The sequence below is a fragment of the Aythya fuligula genome, chromosome 5, assembly GCF_009819795.1.
Source record: "Aythya fuligula isolate bAytFul2 chromosome 5, bAytFul2.pri, whole genome shotgun sequence".
NCBI lineage: Eukaryota > Metazoa > Chordata > Aves > Anseriformes > Anatidae > Aythya > Aythya fuligula.
This window is the reverse complement of record NC_045563.1, coordinates 20,207,607-20,227,379: the sequence shown is the minus strand read 5'-3', so window position 1 is coordinate 20,227,379 and position 19,773 is coordinate 20,207,607. Positions and strand designations below refer to the sequence as shown.

Sequence of the window (19,773 nt, the reverse complement as noted above, 5' to 3'; positions counted from 1 at the left end):
ATTTTTTTTCTGCAACATACTTTCAAAATAACCTGCTATTTTTGTTCTTGTGCCTACTGTTCAGCATACCCAGGTTAGACAGTATTTAGGGGGAAAAAAAAAAAGCAAGGGGAATCCAACCTCTGTCAACTTAATGGGTTTCAGTGGTTCCCTTCAGTCCCTAGGAACATAAATGATTCTATTTTTTTTCCATACTTAATTTTAATCATGATTTATTTATTTGCTCATGTGCAACTTTTATGTCTCCATGTATCTGGTATATTTAAAATCAGTATTTTTTCCCCATGTGCTTTGTTTTGTAGGCCATCTCTTCTTAGATCTCTTCTGCAACCGGAATCAATAAGACTGGATTGGTTGTGCTTGGCGGTTTCTCTTGATGCACCACAAAGAGCAAATACTGTGGATGTGGAAGGAAATCCCAGGTAAAGCAGGGTTCACCTGAGGTTCTGAGTGCAGCAAAAAGGGAGGCTTAGGTTTTATATGACACTTTGGATGTCAGTGAATCCTTGGAGCATTTTGCATATTGCAGAGTTCAGCAGAAGCAACCAAAGGATTAAATAACTACCTGTAACACCTTATTGAATGACTGTTCTTGCTGAGACTATGCCATGTCTTGTTAATGTTCCTACTTCTACTTGATAAACCTGAATTTCTTGTAGAGAGAACTTTTTTTGGAAGAAAACCATTAATGTTTTAAAACAAAAATTTTATTTGTCTAGGCCACGATCACATTTGTTTACATGGGGCTACAGCCAGCTCATTCTGCTTTTGATTAAACTCCCAGCTGATTTTGTTACAAAAGAGAAAATGGCAGACATCTGTAAATCACATGGGTAAGACGAAAGCTTGCTAATTCTTTATACTTGCTTCATTGGTACTCTTATCCCAAAAAGATACAAACAAAAAACGCTTACTGGTCCTAGCTTGAACAAGTTTCACTCAAAAACATTTCCTGTTTTGAGGTTGAATTTTAAGAGTCCGATTTAATGCATCTGATACCTTTGTGAGCCTGCTCTGTGATGAGCCATATGATTGTTGGCATTCAAGAAGTGCAATTGCTTCTGTCTTCCTTAAGTGAATATTTAATTGTTCTTTGTTTCAGTTTAGGATGAATATTTGATTCCTGGAAATTTTTACTCTGTTATTTAAGGTTTTGGCCTGGTTACCTTTTCCTCTGTTTGGAGCTGGATAGAAGAATAGAAGCCTTTACTAATATTGCTCATTTGGATGATTTGAGCCTATTGAATGAAGAAGATGGTTAGTGAATCTTAAGCTGTGTACACATTTCTGCAACATCAGAACTGCCCTTAGTCTCTGCTGATTAAGTTTCTCAAAAGTGGAGATAAGCTGTTTCTGTTGGTGGTGGGTTGTTTTTTTATTTTTGAAGTGTTTTGGTAGCAGTCCCACTTGCTTGGTGTACAGCAGCATATTTGAAAAACCTAAGTGGGTGTTACGCTCTTGCATCTTCACATGGTGTTTCATGAACGCTAGAAAACATTTAACACCTCAGGAATGTAGGGTTGTTTATCAGGAGTAAAAGCTAGATTTGGAGGAAAAGCTAGCCTCCCCATGTGGCGCAGAACTCCCCCCACTACACATGTTTATACACACAAAGTTGCAGTGAGCAAAGTATTGTCCCAGTAGCCTTAAGATGAAACAATTCTTTGTTTTTTGACTTGACAAAGCCTCCAATGCTGAAGTATTGCAAAGTTTTGCACTGAATCTTGACACTGAGTCAGTCAAGGCAATACAGTTCTGTATGCAATTTGCTTGTTGATGACACTTGATTTTCTTGCATTTCCAAAGAGAAAAACAGGATAGCTAGCTTCCTTTTTAGGTATGGATCTGTTTAAAACAGTAGGCTTGTAATAAACCTTGTTTTACAAACAAGGTAACAAATTTGTTTTTGCATCTAGGTTCAGTTCCAGAGACTATAGAAGAATGGAAGTTTCTTCTGCATCTCGCACAAAATCACAGCGCTGTTTTCCACCACCATGGCCCACAGAATGGAAATGCTGCCAGCGACGGTAGCCCCAGCTGGCCAAACTGCATTACTGTGGAAAACATAGCTCTCTTACTAGCAAAGGCCATTGGCCCAAATCGTGCCTTGCCTCTATTGCAAGAGTGTGGCATGATGCTAGAATTGTCTGAGAGATTTACTGGAGTGTGTGAGATACTGAGAATTGCTGAGAAAAGGCAAAGGTAAGATGATGCATCAACGGAAGATCTGTATATGCACACCATTCATTTTAGATCTTCTTGGTGCTTTAAAGTTTCTTTTCAGTTAACAAAAAGATAAAATATTTCACACTTCTGCCTTGAATTTTAAACTCAATGAAAAATTTCCTTTTAAGAACTATGTATTGTCAATATAGCTACCTTAAAATGGGGGTGCAAAAAGGAAATGGAAAACTATACATTAGATATATGTGAAGGAGGTTTCGTCTTGTAGAGAGTCTGATCCAACCCCTCCAGAGAAAGCATGCATGGTGATGTCATGATACGTAATCGTGTTTTTAACAATTTTTGACAAAATGCTTTAAAAAGCAAAACAATTGTTGTTACTATTGTTAGTTTTTTTTTTTCAACAGTTTAACCTTTTCTTTTCCTTTGATTTTCTTGCAGAGCCCTGATTCAGTCCATGTTGGACAAGTGTGACCGGTTTTTGTGGTCTCAGCAAGCATAGAAAAAAAGTGGGAAAACTCTGGGATCTGTAACGTGTATATTAAAGTGCCTCTTAAATTTTCAGGCTCTTAAAGAAATGAGCTTCTCCCTAAAAATTCAGTTGTACTGAGCCAACATCCATCTGACAGGTATCTGGGAGCTGTTCACAGTGCTTTCTTATTCATTAGAGATGAGTTTTTACACTCCAGAACTTCAGTCAAAAGAATCCAGTATTTATCTCAAAATTAAGCTCACAGATTTCCAAGATGAAAATGCCTTAATTTATTTTCTGAGTCTGCATGACTTAAGCGTTAAGGGTATGAGCCCCTAAGGATCAAATCATGGTGTATAGATTTTTTTCTCATTGTTTGCAAACACAAGAAGCCATTCCTGGGAAAGATTTAAGCATGTAATTTTTCATTTTCCTGTAAATAATATTTACTTTTTAAAATAGCTGTAGAAGTACTTGGTGTGATATGTATTTTTTCCTCTTAAATTATATGCACTGTTCTTATCCATTTGCAATTAATTATTTGAGACAAGTCTTAAAATAATGAGAAAATATTTCTCAGGAGTGGGTTAATGGAAACCTGATGAAAAGAACTTACTAAATAAACTCACTGTTAAACTATAAAAGTGACATTTCTAAATTGCCTATATCTGCTTTTGAAATATGAGTGTAGACTTTGGCTGTGATATTTTGACAGACCTCAGGACAGAAATATTCCACAGTGGTTTTTGACCTTTTAGAAAGCAAGAAGACCACATATCTTATTCTAATATTTTCTTAAAAGCTGAATGTGTAGAGTTATTTCAGATCAATGCCATAGAGCAAGAAATCTTTAAATATCTGTTATAATATGAAGACTCGTAAAATCACTTGATCACTTGGGTTTAATTTCTTGTTTACAGAACTATGTTTTATATGAGTACTGTTTCTGCACTTAATGCCTGTTTGAACAGTTTCCTTTTTAAGCTACTAGTTTTGACCCTTTTCACTGTTAGATTCTCACAATTTCCTCACATTGTCTTATCAATAATCAATTTTTCCAACTGTCATTTAAACAACAACAATAAAAAAAGCTATTGCATGCATTAGAACAAAACTTTATTCTTTTCAAAATCTGTAATTTGGACAACAAATGCCTTGAAAGCATTTCTTTATACAGATATGAAAAGAATCTTAGGCAGATTTGCAGGACTTACACTATTCCCAAATAGTGCTTTTATTTTCATCAAAATAGGGCCATAGTAATACAGCTTTCCGACTTGGATGGATGCAGTCTGACTCTTTCATCTCAATTGCAGGAAAGACTTTATTGTGGAGAGTTGGTTACTTCACTAGAGGAAATGAAGCTACAGATAGAGAATTAGTAGCAGGCTTTCATCTCTTAATACTGTTGCTTGTGGAAAAGCCAGTAAGTAAGTACTTCTAAAAAAGAAAACTTCAAACACTTCAGATTTTATATTTTGACATGGAAACAGCACAGATCCTTCTGTGAGAAGCACACCATGCCCTTATGTTACATTACAGTAAGATTGTTCGAGTAGGACCCAGGCACTTACAGTATGTGGTGAGGTTAAACAAGTCGGATGATGTCAGTGTCTGTTTATCTGCCAAATGAACACACTGCTACCTCAGTGACTGTTAGGCCTAACTGTTTCATGCAGTACATCAAAGCTTTAGCTGAGTACTAGTGTTGCCTTTCTTAGGGGAAGTTAGCTGGCTTTGTAAGAATGTAGCTGACTTATCTCTAGATTTAACTGTTCTACTTTATTTGTTCCGTGTACATTGTATACATAGCAGTCTTTTTCACTTCGGGGAATATTTTGTACACTCAATTAACTTTTGTTGAGTGGTGGGTTGTGTTTTTTTTTTTTTTTTTTTTTTTTAAATAAATCATAACTTTCCACTCCAAAGTTTCTCTTGTTCTTATTTTTTTTTGTTGTAGTAGTCATACAGCTAATGTAACAGGAAGTATTTGTTAAAATCTGTAATTTAAAGTGAGCTTGTGTTGATGACTTCAGTTAACTTGGTTGTCAATAAAGAGTAAGGGTTTATTTTTTGAAGACATGTCAGCAAAATTGCTGCTTCCTATTCTTAATGTATATGCTTTCATCATATATGGATAATGTGAAGGAACTGTGATATGAGATGGTCTCATGCTTAGAATTTAGTTGTACAGAGCAACGCTATCATCCTAAGGCTTCCTGAAGGATCCCCCTTACCAGCTCTTCATCAGCCAGTTAAGCGTACACCACTGGTCAATTAAGCCAGCCTGCAGTGAAGCAGCTTTTTTCTCCTCCTCTTCCAAAAAAAAACAAACAACCTCTACCTGGCTCAAAACACTTATTTCACCATTAGAATTATCAAAACCTACCAGGAGCTGCATTTTATTTAAGGTAAACATCTATACATCTGATCTGTTTCTTGAAGAGGGGCCATGTTTGCAGTTACTAAGTCTATAAGCCTGATGTCAATGCTCGTAATTACTGCACGGACTGGCATGGCAGAAGTCCGGAAGTGAATTCTTGCTTGAGTAAGCTAAGACAAGGCCATCTTCCCAGAATATAGAAAAACAGCATGTATTACTGTTCCTGAGCGGGGAATTCACCTCATACCATTTCCCAATCAGAGGCTTATTGATTTAGGTTGCAAAATACCAAGATTGCAAAATGACTGCATTCATACATACTTAAGATTAAAAAACAGTTTGAGGGGTAGAACTGAGTAGTGTTTTGGTTTAATTGTATTGGTGTGTATAAAGTCAGAAGACAGTCTCAGAGTGGCTCTTACATATGCTACATTTACCTGGTGTATACATGCAGCCTGTGCTTCAGGGCTAGAACAGAAGGGAATATTTTGCTCAAACGCTGGTGCTTGTTCATTGGCAGCTTGCCTATGTCTCTGTGAAAAGGAGCAGTTGTTGGCTGCAACTTTTTTCTGTGGGCCAAGGGCTGTGACTGGGAAGGCAGGCCAAGAAGAGACAGGAAAGCAGGGCTCAGGAGAGTTAGGAGGATACACTCCGTGATCTAAGGATATGCTCCAGTACTTGTCTTCTTGCAGTTATTCTCATGTTTGTGCTTTTTGCAGGAAAAAGCTTGGTTTAGTGGAAATGTGAAACATCAGACTGAATTATAAAACTCAAAAGAGCCTTTTGTGCTCAAAAAATGTCTGAGCTCTTGTATGGAAGAGGTCCTTAGGTTATGTCAGTTTTGCAGGTAGTGTTCTGTTATAGGTCCCTGGACACAGGGGCATATGTGAGAGTTCTAGTGAGCGAGCTCTACCTCAGTTTATAGGAATTATTTTCCAGTCATGACTGACTTTAAATCAAAACAAAAGAGGAGACAGACAGGGCTCTGCAGCCAGCAGAGATGTACTGAAGGGGCATGAGTCATCAGTAGGGTGTGAATAGAGTTGTGGTAAAACTTGGCACTCCAGTCCCTACAGTAACTGTGGTGTTGCATTGGTAGACGTGATTCGTGGGTAGCAAGGGCAAAACAATGGCTCCCTGCTTTTTGTAAGGTTTCCCTTTCTGTTGGGTTAGGGTACAGGTTCTCCTTGTCCCAGATAATTGAATTTAGAGGTACGGCATATAAGAAAATATCTGTCCTTTTGCTCCAGGCCTGTCTATGGAAAATATCTCTTGTTCTCCTTAAGTAAGTTTTTCTTTGGAGGAAGAAGACCACGACAGACAGCTGCTGGCACTTTATTAACCCAGTTTGTTATTGTACCTCTTTTACCTCATGCCCCTGCTGTTAAACTGCAACTGCTAATTACATGTAAGTGACAGAGTTGTGAACAGAGCAGCAACACCTACCTCTTCTGCAGAGAATTTAAAGAAACTCTGTGATTCAAACTTGTTAAATTGTGTATGAGACTGCACAATGGGAGATGTTTTGCTTGCCTAGTCCAGAGCCTTCTGCAGAAGAAACTTGTTAGTTGTTATTAAAAGGGAAGTAAGCACCAAGCACTTCTTGAGTAGATCCCTAACCAAGAGTAGGACAGTGAGTAAACAAACTATGAACCACATCGATAGGGCTTGACAGTTGATATGGCAGTCTTAAAATCTAGCAGAGATGTGGCTATATGGGTTTGAACTTCTCCTTTGGTAGAACATTTATTACTGCATTAAAACCTCTCCTTCCTTTAGCCTCCTTGAGCCCCACAGAGCTGTTGTTGCAGCAGGATGGCTGAAAGTCCCTTGAGAGGAATCTGTGGGAGCAACCAACAGAAGGACAAACCGTCTAGGCCTTCCTCAGGGTGGCACAAGTATGTGCTATCTTAAAGCAAGGATGTACATGTTCACAGTTTGCTCTTAACTCCATTGTGAAGCAACACTTCCATCAGCTCTGGGATCCATCTTGTCAGTCCAGCACCTACTAGTGCTGGCTATTCCTTGCGGTTCCACACTGTTGGCTAGCTAAGCTCCTCCGTGCTGCTCTCTTGTTCCACATCCTTAAAAAGACGGGAAGAAAATATGAAAAACATCTCATGGGCTGAAATAAGGACAGTGAGGTCACTCACCAGTTACTGTAATTAGTAAAACAGACTCAGTGTAAGGGAGATTAATATAACTTATTGCCTGTTGGTAACAGACTCGAGCAGTGAGAACTTAAAAGCAAACAAAAAGCACCTTCCCTTCTTCTACCCTCTCCTATCTCCTTCCCCTTGAGTGGTGCAGAGGAACAGGGAATGGGGGCTGCAGTCAGTCCCTAATGCTTTTTCTCTGCTGCTCCTTCAGGGTCACTCTCTGCCTCTGCTCCCCATGGGGTTCCTCCTATGGGATGCCATGCTTCCTGCACTGATGCTGTGATGGTTTCCTACAGCCAGCAGCTCTTTAGGAACTCCTCCAACATGGCTCTGTACCATGGGATCCATCCCCCAGGAGCAAACTGCTCCAGCACGGGTGCTCCATGGGTGGCAGCTCCCCCCAGACCCCTGCTCCTGTGTGGGCTCCTCTCCACGGGCTGCAGCTCTGACCCGGGGCCTGCTCCTGTGAGGGCTCTCCTTGGGCCGCAGCCTCCTCCAGGCCACATCCACCTGCTCCACCATGGGTCTTTCCACAGGCGAGCTTCTGCTCCAGTGCCTGAAGCACTTCTTCCCCTCCTTCTTCACTGACCTTGGTGCCTGCAGGGCTGTTTCTATGTTTTCTCACGCATCTCTTCCATCTGCTGTTGTGCAGCAGTATTTTTTCTACACCCTTTCCTAAATGCTGCCTCAGAGGCCCAACCAGCGTCGCTCACTGGCTCAGCTCTGGACAGTGGCAGAACCTTTTGGGGCTGATTGGAGCTGGTTCTGGTCTGTCCTGGGACAGCTGCAGGGCTCTGCTCACAGAGGCCACCCCTCAGCCCCCCGGCTACCAAACCCTTGCCACACAAGCCCAATACACTTGTGCACAGAAACAGACCCAATCTTGTGCTCCGAGGTAAATGCAGGTGATCAGGCAGCTTCCCCTACAAGCTCTGTCCTGCACAAGTCCCAAAAAAGCGTGACTCTTAAGTCAGCCATAATACTTCAAACACATAGAACACTTCAGTCCTTGAGGCTGTTTCTCAGTCTGCTTGGTGTGAGGAGCAAATAGTTCCATGGACAGCACCAAAGAAGCACCATACACTCTAAAAAGTTGTGTAACAGGATCCATGAACTTTAGCCAGGACAAGGGCAGGCTTACTGAAATTCTGTGTTGAAATGAATGGTGCTGGGGAATTCCCACCCCTGGGTATTCTGCCCAATTTCCTCTTTTGGGAGCCTGAACCGCTTATAAATACCCTCTCTGAGAGCACAGGAGACAAGCTTCATCTCCTCCTGGCTTTGCCTTTCTGGAGCGGTGAGTGATACTCTGAATTTACAATATGCATGCAGTGGTTTTTTTTCTCTTTTTCTGGGGGAAAGAACTAATGTTTTAGCATGTGGGACTTCTCTGTACTCATGAAAGGAGCTGCAGGGAATGCTAAAACACAAGTGTCTCCTGTCCATCTGTCTTTGTTGAAGAGTCCTGTGTTGAGCTCATGTTTGCACAGGAGGCATCAGTTCTTGTGGGGCAAGAAGTGGGCTCGTGGGCTGGCTGCTAGCACTGGGGTGGCTGCACAACTGCTCCTGCAGCTGCCTGGGCACGGGTATGAATGCTGTGTCAGAAATCTCTATTGAAAGCTCTAAAACTGTTAATCTCTCTTTTTCCCAGCTCCGTGTCACACTTGGACAGGGAACCATGAGGCTCTGTATCTGCTTCGTGTTGCTCGCCGTTATTGTGTGTGCAAGTGCTGACAACCCATTTACACGTGGCGGAAGATTTGTCTTGGATGCAGCTGGAGGTAAGCTGCTCTGTTGCCACGGGTCTTTCCCTCAGGACGCCTCCCCGAGCACGGGTTACATGCAGTCAGTGGGTTCAGCCCTCCAAGCAGGGAGGTCTGCAGCTCCCGATGAGGGACCCCTGCTGGTTGCTGCTGGGAAAGGGCCCCGGTCAGCCCCCGCTGGCACTTTCTGTTGGCAACTCCCGTGCAAAAGCCAATGTGGAGGAGCACCTCTGCATTTCCTTTCCTTGGGCCTTTCTAAGCACAGCACAAAGGATGTGACAGGCCAGAGCTCAGGCTTGGGCGCACCCCTGCAGCCAAACAAGGCACAAGGACTGCAGGAATAGTCACTTGCTCATGGAGAGCTTTTTGTGGACAAGCTGGGGGCACAAACCCTCTGCTGGTAAAGCCCCAAAGTGCAGCCGTGCTTTCTGTGGTGCACAGCATGGAACTGAAGGGCCACTGCCTGCTTGCTGAGCTTCACCTGCCCCTACGGTGCCCCAGCCAAGCCGTGCAATACTTCCATGGCTCCATGAGGGTCTCCCCAGGGAGCCCCCTTTCTTCTGCTTTGCCAACCTCCCCTAGATTAGCAGAAGAGGTTTTTCAAGGGAGCCTTGGGGACACATGCAGCTTTCTGGCCCAGCAGCAGCCTGTGAGCTTCTGGCTGAAGTGGTACTTGGCTGTTGCAGGGACGAGATTTTAAAGTTAACATCGCCTCTGTCTCTCTGCTTTCTTCAGGAGCATGGGACATGCTCAGAGCATACCGGGACATGCGCGAGGCAAACCATATTGGTGCTGACAAATATTTCCATGCTCGTGGCAATTACGATGCTGCCCGAAGAGGACCTGGTGGTGCTTGGGCAGCCAGAGTGATCAGGTAAGGGAGCTTCTCTGGTTGTTAACAGCAAGTTCCTAGGGATCTGGGCATCCCAGTCAGAGTGAAGTCCTTCTTGACACACACACAGCTTTTGTCCCAGAAGGAGAGGGGAGGGGAAGCAGTCGGTGCCTGAGCAGGCTGTCTGCAGATGGAAAGGTGCCTCCCTTCCCACATGGCAGGGAGCCTTTCTTCTCTTCCTGAACAGGCAGATTTCTTATCTCTGCATTTTTGGTGGAAAAACGCTATTTTTCCTTGCCGGCCCACTTCCTGACATAAGTCACAGGTTCCACCACTGTGCTCAGATAAGGTCTTAGCATGTGTCTGCACCAGGTGCTGAGCAGTCCCGCGGAAAACCTAGCGTTAGGCGAGTGAGGAAACGAACACGAAGCGATGCCTGTGAGGGGGGTTTGTGCTGGCTGGTTCACGGGGCCCCTTTTGTTTCCTCCAGTGATGCCCGTGAAAACTGGCAAAGCGGCGTGAGCGGCAGAGGCGCCGAAGACACCCGTGCCGACCAAGAGGCGAACAAATGGGGCCGCAGTGGCGGGGACCCCAACCGCTACAGACCCCCGGGCCTTCCCAGCAAATACTAACGCGCGGTGTGCCCCTTCCCCCTCCCTCACGCCCCCCCAATAAAGAAACCGCCAATATTTCCTGAGCCCTGCCTGGTTTACACTCAAGCGCCTTTTCTGAAGGGTTTGGGGCCGGGGGGGGGTCCCTCGGGGGCGGCGGCGCGGGGAGCTCCGGGCCGCCGGGGGGCGCTGCGCGGCGGGGCCGGCCCGGCCGCCCTCCGCTGCCGCCTCGCTGCTCGCGGGGAGGCCGCCATGGACCGCAACCCCTCGCCGCCCTCCAGCGAGGCGGAGGAGGAGGAGGAGGGCGACGCGGTGGGCAGCACGGTGTACAGCAAGCACTGGCTCTTCAGCATCCTCACCCGCCTCATCGAGGTGCGCCGCGGGGCGGGCGGGAGGCTGCTGGCGGTGGTTTTTCCGCGACCGAAGCGACCTGGGCGGCTGGTGGGGGCGCGCGGTGGCCTTTCCTCACCTACCGTCCCCCCTCTCCCGGTTTCCCTCAGGTCATTAGCCCCGAGAAGACCGAGCCCAGCGCGAACCCTGAGGAAATCCAGACGGAGCTGGACGAAGAGATGGAGAACGACATTTGTAAAGTGTGGGACATGTCGATGGATGAGGTAGGGGCACCGCGGCGAGTGGCTGCTGCCCTGTTGCTGGTGCTGAGCGCCTTCAGTCTAAATCCTGTCCCCAAAAGCCTGGGGAAAGGCTTAAATGTGCTGGGCCAGCTTTCTGATGCAGGTGGTGTTGCTGCTTCCCTGGTTTGGCTGGCAGCATTCTGTGGGTCCTTAAACGGGGCAGGGGTGGTGAACTGGTCTGAAGCAGCCTCATCATGCATTTTGAGACAGCGAGTGCTCTGTGTGCGCTCCTTAAGCCCAGCACTAGATGAAAAGCAGGCCCTTATCTTACATCCCAACTGCAGGGCCCTGTGCTGCTGTCTGAGGATACCAAGCAGGGCTATATGGGAGTGTAAGGGAAACAGCTTGGTCTGCCTGAGCCATCCTCCAGGTGTCCTACAGGTCACACAGTGCTTAGGGTCAGCTGGTGGCAATGGGGCCATATTCACACCTGCTGGTTTTCTATATTACCTGCAGGTGTCGAACTGAAGCCTGGAGTGAATAGACAGCAGCTCAGCTGCACCTGAAGTGAACTCAGCTTGTATTTAGCAACTTGATTACTGATGCTGTCTCTATAATGGCATGTTTTCATCTAGCCATGTTAATGCTAGTAAACGTTTTTTCTGATCAACAAACAGTCTTTTAAAGTTTAGCTTGCAATGGCAATTTAACATATCTTTTTGGTATTTTTCTTAACATTCCCAAATTCTGGAACAAATTCTCAAGTAAGACAAGGATTTATTTGTAGTTCTCTGTTTAAATGTTTCAAGTAAACATGGAAGATGTGTACTTCATTCCCAAACAGAAAACTAATACAGTGATTTAATGAGGTGAAATAATGAGGAGCAGATTTCCTATTTTGTATTCTCTGATCAAGTGCTAATGGTAGGTTTTTTTTTTGTTTTTTTGTTTTTTTTTAATATATGATGTCACTGCTTGACAAAACAGTATTTGCTGAATTCTGCATGGAATTAGCATGCCTGACCCTTTGTTGAGATAGAGGAAATAGAAACTAAATATGACTGGTTTGTTGTAGAGCCTATCACTGGCATCTTGAATCACTGTATGGGCTTGCTGATCTTCTCTCAGTAAAAAGCAGGAATGGTGGCATAGCACATTATTGGTACTAATTGTTGGTAAATACTTGATCTCTTGTAGTGAGTTTGACGTCTCTGATTCAGTCCTTGAACTATGTGAAAGGGTATGATTTGTGTTTGGAAATTGTAAAATTGGAAAGTCTGTTTACTTTTTCATTCACTTTCTCCACAGGATGTCGCTTTATTTCTTCAGGAGTTCAATGCCCCTGATATATTCATGGGAGTTTTTGCCAAATCCAAGTGTCCTCGCCTGACTGTAAGTATGGGCTGTCAAAAAGCTGTCCCATAATAATAGCAACAGTAAATAACTCTGTACCCGCTTTCCTAAATATCTCCTTCTTCCAGTTGCATTTTTGAATAAGGTAGTGGAACAAAGAGAACACAAAATTTAAAAAATGTTTTTTTTAATATGCATTTTTAATATGGTCCGATCAGTAGGTATTTTGGTGATGCTGAAGGTGTTCTATGTCATTATTGATGAAGGATTAAATGTATGAAACTTAGTTATAAGGCTAGTTCTAATAATAAGTAAGGACTGGTCTGTTTTTTTCCTACTAGCTTGTTCTGTAATTACTATTGAGAAATGGTCACAAATTTGTTTTGTCAGACCTACAAAAGTAACCTTAGCTGTTACGAATCATTGGAAACCAGTCCTTAATGAACTTTTTTTTTTCTTCCCCCTTTGTTTCAATGTCATTGCTTTGCAGCCTGTATTACATAATGCACTAGCATTTAGAAATTAAACCAGGGTTTTCAGCCTTACTTGTTGTTCTTATAACCTATGAAGTTGCCAGAACATTTACGTCAGGAGATGAGTAGAGGCGCACAGGACTTTGAAAGCTCAGTGTTTTGTACTTTGAAAGTGTGACCGAAATTGGGAAGTCAGTTTAAATGGGCTGTCACTAGATATTGTTTGGAATAGCAGCAGCTAGAGTGCCTGGTGTAATTTAGCAGAGGTAGGAGAGTGTTAATAAATGTGCTAACTTCGATTGGTTAGGGTTAATTTCCAAGTTGCTGAAACTGAGTGACTCCTGGAATGTTCTCTATTACCACCAGGCACCTGCAGGTGTTCTAGAGCTCCCTTTGTAGAAGTGTGCATCCTTCTAGTGACTGTCCAACTGTCTGGGCTTGAGTATTTTAATGGGATGCACTGCTTTTTTTTTTTTTTTTTTTTTTTTTTAGGAAGCTCATATTAAGATGTGTTTTTTCTTTAGGAGTAAGCGAGTATATGTAAAGAGGAAAATCATAGGGTGATATTTTTGTTCTTAGGACTCCTTATTGCTTTTATAATAGCGATGCCAGATTTCTAAACAGTATATATAGACAATGCAAGCAGAGTTTCATTTTGAAATATATTTGCTTTTACAGAACATCTTAATTATGCTAAATATCAGAATAGTACTTCTCCTGAGGATCCTTCAGGCTAGTCTAACAGCATACCTTAGAAATATTGCCTAGAAATTGGTAGGACATACGAACTTGGAAGTCAAACTGGAAAGCATCTTTGAACCTTTCTTATTTTTGTCTTATGGTTGTGGAAATAAACTTGTGAACTGTGTTGCAGTTAGTTCATTATACTTTGTTTGGACTTTTCAGGAAATCTGTGTGGGAATATTGGGAAATATGGCCTGTTTCCAAGATATATGCATGTCTATTAGTAAAGATGAGAATCTCGGGTAGGTATATATATGTTTTATATGTGCTTTTCTGGACTCTCACAGTTATGGAATATACATTGTAAAAGGAGCTAAGTTGGTTTGCAGTGCCTTTGTTCACATCTTTTTGTCATATCCTTACTGGTTGAGAAGTATTCAATGAGAAATAGGATGCAGAATATTGGGGTTCTTTTGTAGTCCCTGGTCAAGCTCCCAAATCTTAAATTTCTACATTTGGCAGTCTTGAAATGCTGGTAGTGCATATACAGTCTGAAAAAAAATGGTTTTAATTTTAGAATATGGCTGCAGCTATGAAATTAACCTTTTTGTATATTTTTGAAAAAGATACTTTTTACTAATTCTTACTTTAAATTTTCTATTTAAAGCCAAGTGTTATTGCAACGTTTGTGTGATTCAGATTCTCCAACTCTTCTGGAAACAAGCAGGTAGGACATCTCAGAAATTAATGAATCATTAATTTAGTTAAGCTATGTTCTGAGGCCATGGGGGAAAAATTGACAAGTGGTCTCATTATTTTGAAATTTTCCCATCTTATCCATTTGTCATTTCCACTTTGTTCTGAAATTGATTTGCTGTGGGCTAGATTCCTGTTTTTTGTCACACTATTCTCATTATTTTGGTTTTACACTTGTACTGCTAAGATCAATGAATTGGCTTCTAATTTGTTAAATGGGCAATTCCTGTCTAGGTTGTTGTTAACTTGCCTCTCCCAGCCTGAGGTGGCCAACGTTTGGGTTGAGAGAATCCGAGACAGCCCTTCGGTGTATGACTGTGTTTGCTTTATCATGTCAAGCTCTACAAACGGTGAGTTGCCAAAACAAGTAGAGAATAAGTGGTTTGCAGAAAAAATAAAAAGTGAATTATGCCATTTCAAAGACAAATATTTTCAAATGGGAGTAAAGAATTTCTTTAAAATAAGGTTAAACTCATGATAATTTAATAAGGACACCAAAATAAACTTGTCCGGCCTTTAAGGGTTTGTAAATATATCTAAAGTCAACATGGGAAGTGCATTTAGAAGAATGAGAAAGTTCTGTGGGGGAATTAAAACCAAGTCAAATAGAAGAAATTATTTACACAGTAAAGGAAAGGACACGGTCCTCATTAAGAGATATGCATATGTCATTTTTTATGTTTGAAACAAGACCTGATTTAGATTATTGTTATTATTATTTTAATCAGATATGTATTTTCCGTTTTTAAAACTACCATACTTGAGGAATGTGAATTGGAGGAATAATTCAGTTTCTCTGAGTGGCAGCAGAATAGTGCACAGGCTTTGGGTACGCAGTCAATGGTACAAAAGTCTCTTCTTTTTTGTCATAGCACTAATTTTGCATAAAAAAACAAATCAAGCACCCAATCATGGAAACGTTTTGAGCAGCATTTATTTTTTATGTCCACTCAATTGTAATAGCAGTTGTCATTTGTCTATGAATCCTAATGCTTTAGCTTTTGGAACTTGAAAAATACCAGCTTTTTTGTTTTTTAAATGATGTAATGCTCGTTCCAAGTGAAATCACAGATCTACTTAAGTAAAATGCAGATTAGCAGAAAACTGCATTAGGGACAAATCTTGGCATGTTTTATTTTGGAAGCAGAAGTTATGGCTTTTCAGGAACTTCAGGTCTCTTTGAAGAAAAAAGTTTTGTTTTATAATTAATAAGGTAGAATGTGTCAGTGGACTTGTCAGCAGTCCCTGTTCTTCAATCTCTCCACCACATTTATGCCCCTAAAAAGTAATGAGCACAGGAACCGTTAGTAGATCATGAGTGAAACTAGTATATGTCAACACTGAATTTACTCTGATACTTGTATATGTTAGCATTCTGTAAACTAATTTTTGCTCTTTTCTTGAATTTGGTACGTTCTTTTGCGTGCAGTTGAATTGCTGGTAAAAGTGGGTGAAGTCGTGGACAAACTCTTTGATTTAGATGAAGAGCTAATGTTAAACTGGATTAAAAGTGGCACGTGTCAGTCTGTGGGACCGTCTGTAGATGATTCCCCTGAAGAACTTCCAGATTTTAAGATTGTGCCTTGTATACTTGAAGCAGCCAAACAAGTCCGGTAAGTGAGATTTCTTTATGGTATCGAGGCTGGGGAGTCTTCTTGTAACCTCGTTAAGGCTTGTCTCTGAAACTCTTGATTTTTAGCGGGAGCTACATGGTTTGCCAGATCCCTACAACACGTGTGCTTGCACCTACCATTTGAAATGAGCTAACTAGCTTGTTAGCAAAGAGCATGGCAGACTGCTGATGGTCTGTTGTGCATCTAAAATATGTAGAGAATAATGAGATAATTCAGTAATCATATCTTTAACTTGGCTTTGTTTCTTGTTTTGTTTCCTGTAGCTCAGATAATCCGGAAGGACTTGATGTTTATATGCATATCTTGCAGCTCCTAACCACGGTGGATGAGGGCATTCAGGCTATTGGTAAGACACTTGAATTGCTACATATGATGGGAGTAAGAATGACAGTAACTTCTAGATCATCAGATATGGGAAGAAAAACAGTTCATGTACCTAGATTAAATTTGGTGTTTTTTCTTTTTTTTCTTTCTCAAGTGCAGGCTCCTGATGGAGGAAAAGAAACTTGGAGTTTGCTTTATGACCTAGTTTGCCATGAACTCTGTCAGCCAGATGATCCACCAATCATTGTGCAGGAGCAAAAAACTGTATTGGCCTCTATTTTGTCGGTGCTATCTGCTATGTTTGCTTCACAGACAGAACAAGAATACATCAAGATGAGAAAAAGTAAGCCATACTTTTTTCTGTTCTCCTTTTTTTTTTTTTTTTTTAATTAATTTATAATTGATATGAGGTGAAAGATGGTTAGTTTATTACTGTTTTCTAGAGGTTAGTTCAGAACATAGAATTCAGATACATGTTTGAATACAGTACAAGGCACCTTACTTGTGACTCAAAAAATCATAGCTAGCTCAAAGTTCTGGTACTGGATACTTCTGAAGAGTTATGGTAATGGAATCTACAGATTCTGTTCAGTCTTCTCCACTGTCTAAATGCATGAAAACTGCAGAATCTGTCTTCGCTAAAACATGAGGTCTTGCTAGTCATTTTTTTTTCTAGAAGGGAAGATTCTTTTCTTAAATCCATCTTTATTATTTGTTACTTTTCAGTCCATTTAGAAGTCTTTAGAATTACAAGTTTACCTTGGGAATGTGAGTCATCTGTGTTTATCAAATAGGGTTATCTGGATGCACCTTTACCATGCTAGCTTCTCTTTTCCTTTTTAAAGATGCTAAGTCTGACTGCCAGCAAGGTCTGGCTGCCTTTAGATTAGGTTCTAGTTTAGTATAGCAGAGAGATAAAAGTGGGGAGGGAATGTTGCAGAGAGCCCTGATCCTTACTTTCCCTGCCACTTCTGCAGCTGAGCCTGCACAAATTATCTGTCCTCCCAGAAGGTGAGAAGTGGCTTTGTTTTCTTCTTGCTCGCAGGGCTCTAGAAAGAATTGTGCTTGCTCTAGGTTACCACTAGAAATGTTTTCTTTCTATTCCTTACCAGCAGTGTATAATTTTAATAGGTACAGGTTAGATTGCAGTAAAGAAGTACTTGTTTTTTCTGCTGTTCCACGTTTTTTTAAGTCTTTGATTAAAAACAAAAACACTGTCAGAATATACATTCCTTTAGCTTTTGTATAAAATATTCTCATCTGTTTCAAAATTCTAGTTCCTTGGTAGGATTGTGGAAAAAAATTCAGTGTTAAACTTCCACTTTCTTGTTACTTTATATCAGATATGCCTCTGATTGGGAGCTTGATTCGTATTTTACAATACATGGAGGGCTGTGGGAAGAGATCTGTTGATAACTCAAAGGAATCTGAACAAGAAGAGACTGGAAAAGGTGACCTAAATGAGGAAGATTTTCACTTGAAAATTTTGAAGGATATTTGCTGTGAATTGCTTTCCAATATGTTTCAAGAACTGACCAAGGTAAGAATAAACAAAGTTTGAAGAGGGATTTCAGCAGGATGGGTAAGGAAAAAAAAAAGTTACTATTAATTGGACGTTTCTCTGAGCAACTGAAATTGCGTGTTGGAAATTCATTAAGGAATTGATCAGAAAGTCAGCAGCAACATGTATCAGATGGCACGGACACAGGTTTTCAAAATTATGTACCATCAGGGCCAAGATTCTGTATATTCAATTTTTCAGGTGTATGTTGCCAATTCCTTTTGAATATAAGTTAGTTTAGGAAAGACCATCAACCCCTATATAAATTGATCTTCTCAGCTGGACTTTTTTTTACGGGAGAATTCAGAAGAAGAGACTTTTGAGGTGTTAGTTTTCACACCTTTTCTAATTAATGTCTGGAATTGTCTTAGAACTGTACATTCTACTTCCTTGTGGTTTCACCTGTTACGAGAACAAAGCGCTGCAGCCACTGTGTGCGCAACTTTGAGTTTTTCTTTGACAACTGCTCGTGACATGCTAGTTGTATTTCTCACTTTATTTTCCAGGAAAATACATTAGAAGGACTAAACCAGGGACATTTAAATGAACAGACATGTTCGTGTGCATTCCAGAACCTCTTGCCACTCTATTTTGCATCAGTGAGTATATGACAAAGTATATAAGGTGGCTAAAAAATACTATTATTGCAAGGTCTTTTGGAGACAAGTGTAAAACAGCATTAGGACAGAATTCTTCGGACACATGTAATGTACCACTTTAGACAGTCTTACCCTCCCCTTCTGGCTTGCTTCAGCCAGAGCTTTGCCTCCATCATCAACTGATAAAAGGTCTAACTGTGCTGAAATGAATGAACAACTCAAATTTTATGTCAGCTGAGAAGTTGCCCTGTATGGTTTTATAGAATAATTAATAATATTTTGCATAGGAAGCTTTTCTTTATGTACTTTTACATGATAAAATAAGAGGCTGGGGAAGGCAGTGGTTCAAATCTTAGACCGAGTGAAACTGTGGAGTTGAGGAGGAAGCTATCTACCGTGGAGCATTTCTCATTATTCTTTACAATGGCTACTGCTGGCTGCTGTGGCTGGGAAGATGGAGTAGAGAGACCCTTAAACTGACTATAAGAATTCTGCGTTCCATGCAAGTTAATATTTTGTATTTTTGTTTGTTTGTTTTTTATTGTGTGTGTGTGTGTGTTTGTGATTTTAATTCCAGGTGGAGAGTTTCCTTGAAGTTCTGCGTGAGGCTGATCAGACACTTGCTGAAAATCTAGAAAAACGTTTCCCAAGCCTGAAGGTCCACACCTAAGACTGTACATGAAATACTTTCCTTTTTTGGAATGAAGATTTTTGACTGTTCATTACAGTGTTGCAGAAATCAGTTTTTCAGTAAATGTGAAAGAATGAGTTAGCCTCCGAACCAACAGGTGGCTTTTAAGAAATATTCCAGTTAGACCTGATTAGACTAGGGATAATCTGGTCTGCATGGGGAAGGAAACTGTTGTAAATTCAGTTCTGCACCTTCCATCCTGTTTGCTCTGGTGACGAGAGACTGTTGATTTCTAGTTGCTCTTTTGTGGAGTAGTGTTGTTTGAATAACTCCTGATCTTGTGCTTTTTAACATATGTTGAAACAACAGAATGGATGAAATGCACAGAGTTGTTCTTAACGTGATGATGGCATTTTCCAAGTTGCTGCTAGCAGGAGGAAAATTGATCAGGAAATCTCAGATATCCTTTGGCTAAGCACCTTCATGCACCTGATGAAAACAGTTAAATTACACAGAGGAGAGGGGTTTCCTTTTTTTTCTTTTTTTTTTTTCTTTTAGATCACATCAGTACCTTGAGCAGGTATTTTAACAGATGTTTCATCCCGCACCTCTAAAATCTTTACCTGTCTTTGATTGAAGCATTTTTTGCCCGGCGGCTCTGAGTTATGACATCTAGGCCCAGCACATTTCAAAGGATTTGAGAATGTGGTTACCAAAGGACTGTGCTGCAGCTTCCAGCCCTGGCAGCCAGCTACCCAAAGTTAAGAGTTGTAGGATGGCTT

At 41.4% G+C, this 19,773-nt stretch overlaps 3 protein-coding genes across 4 annotated transcripts in view; all 3 read left to right on the top strand.

The window, feature by feature from the left end:
• HPS5 (HPS5 biogenesis of lysosomal organelles complex 2 subunit 2) overlaps positions 1–4,526 on the top strand; it is a 62,390-nt gene extending 57,864 nt beyond the window's left edge. For both annotated transcript variants that reach the window (XM_032187700.1, XM_032187701.1), the window contains 5 exons: positions 303–422; positions 720–833; positions 1,151–1,257; positions 1,917–2,202; positions 2,626–4,526. In XM_032187700.1, the coding sequence (XP_032043591.1) occupies positions 303–422; positions 720–833; positions 1,151–1,257; positions 1,917–2,202; positions 2,626–2,686 (688 nt within the window). In that variant the 3' untranslated portion in view covers positions 2,687–4,526. The remainder of the gene's footprint in view (positions 1–302; positions 423–719; positions 834–1,150; positions 1,258–1,916; positions 2,203–2,625) is intronic.
• A 4,350-nt stretch (positions 4,527–8,876) lies between these two features.
• LOC116490254 (serum amyloid A protein) lies at positions 8,877–10,425 on the top strand. The gene is made up of 3 exons (XM_032189283.1): positions 8,877–8,979; positions 9,697–9,835; positions 10,284–10,425. Exons 1-3 carry the CDS (start codon positions 8,877–8,879, stop codon positions 10,423–10,425), a joined length of 384 nt encoding a protein of 127 aa, XP_032045174.1.
• A 224-nt stretch (positions 10,426–10,649) lies between these two features.
• Positions 10,650–19,545, top strand: SAAL1 (serum amyloid A like 1). The gene is made up of 12 exons (XM_032189284.1): positions 10,650–10,776; positions 10,905–11,018; positions 12,285–12,368; positions 13,709–13,788; positions 14,154–14,213; positions 14,477–14,592; positions 15,672–15,855; positions 16,140–16,222; positions 16,355–16,543; positions 17,544–17,740; positions 18,268–18,360; positions 18,938–19,545. Exons 1-12 carry the CDS (start codon positions 10,657–10,659, stop codon positions 19,028–19,030), a joined length of 1,413 nt encoding a protein of 470 aa, XP_032045175.1. The 5' UTR covers positions 10,650–10,656; the 3' UTR covers positions 19,031–19,545.
• The last annotated feature ends 228 nt before the right edge of the window (positions 19,546–19,773 follow it).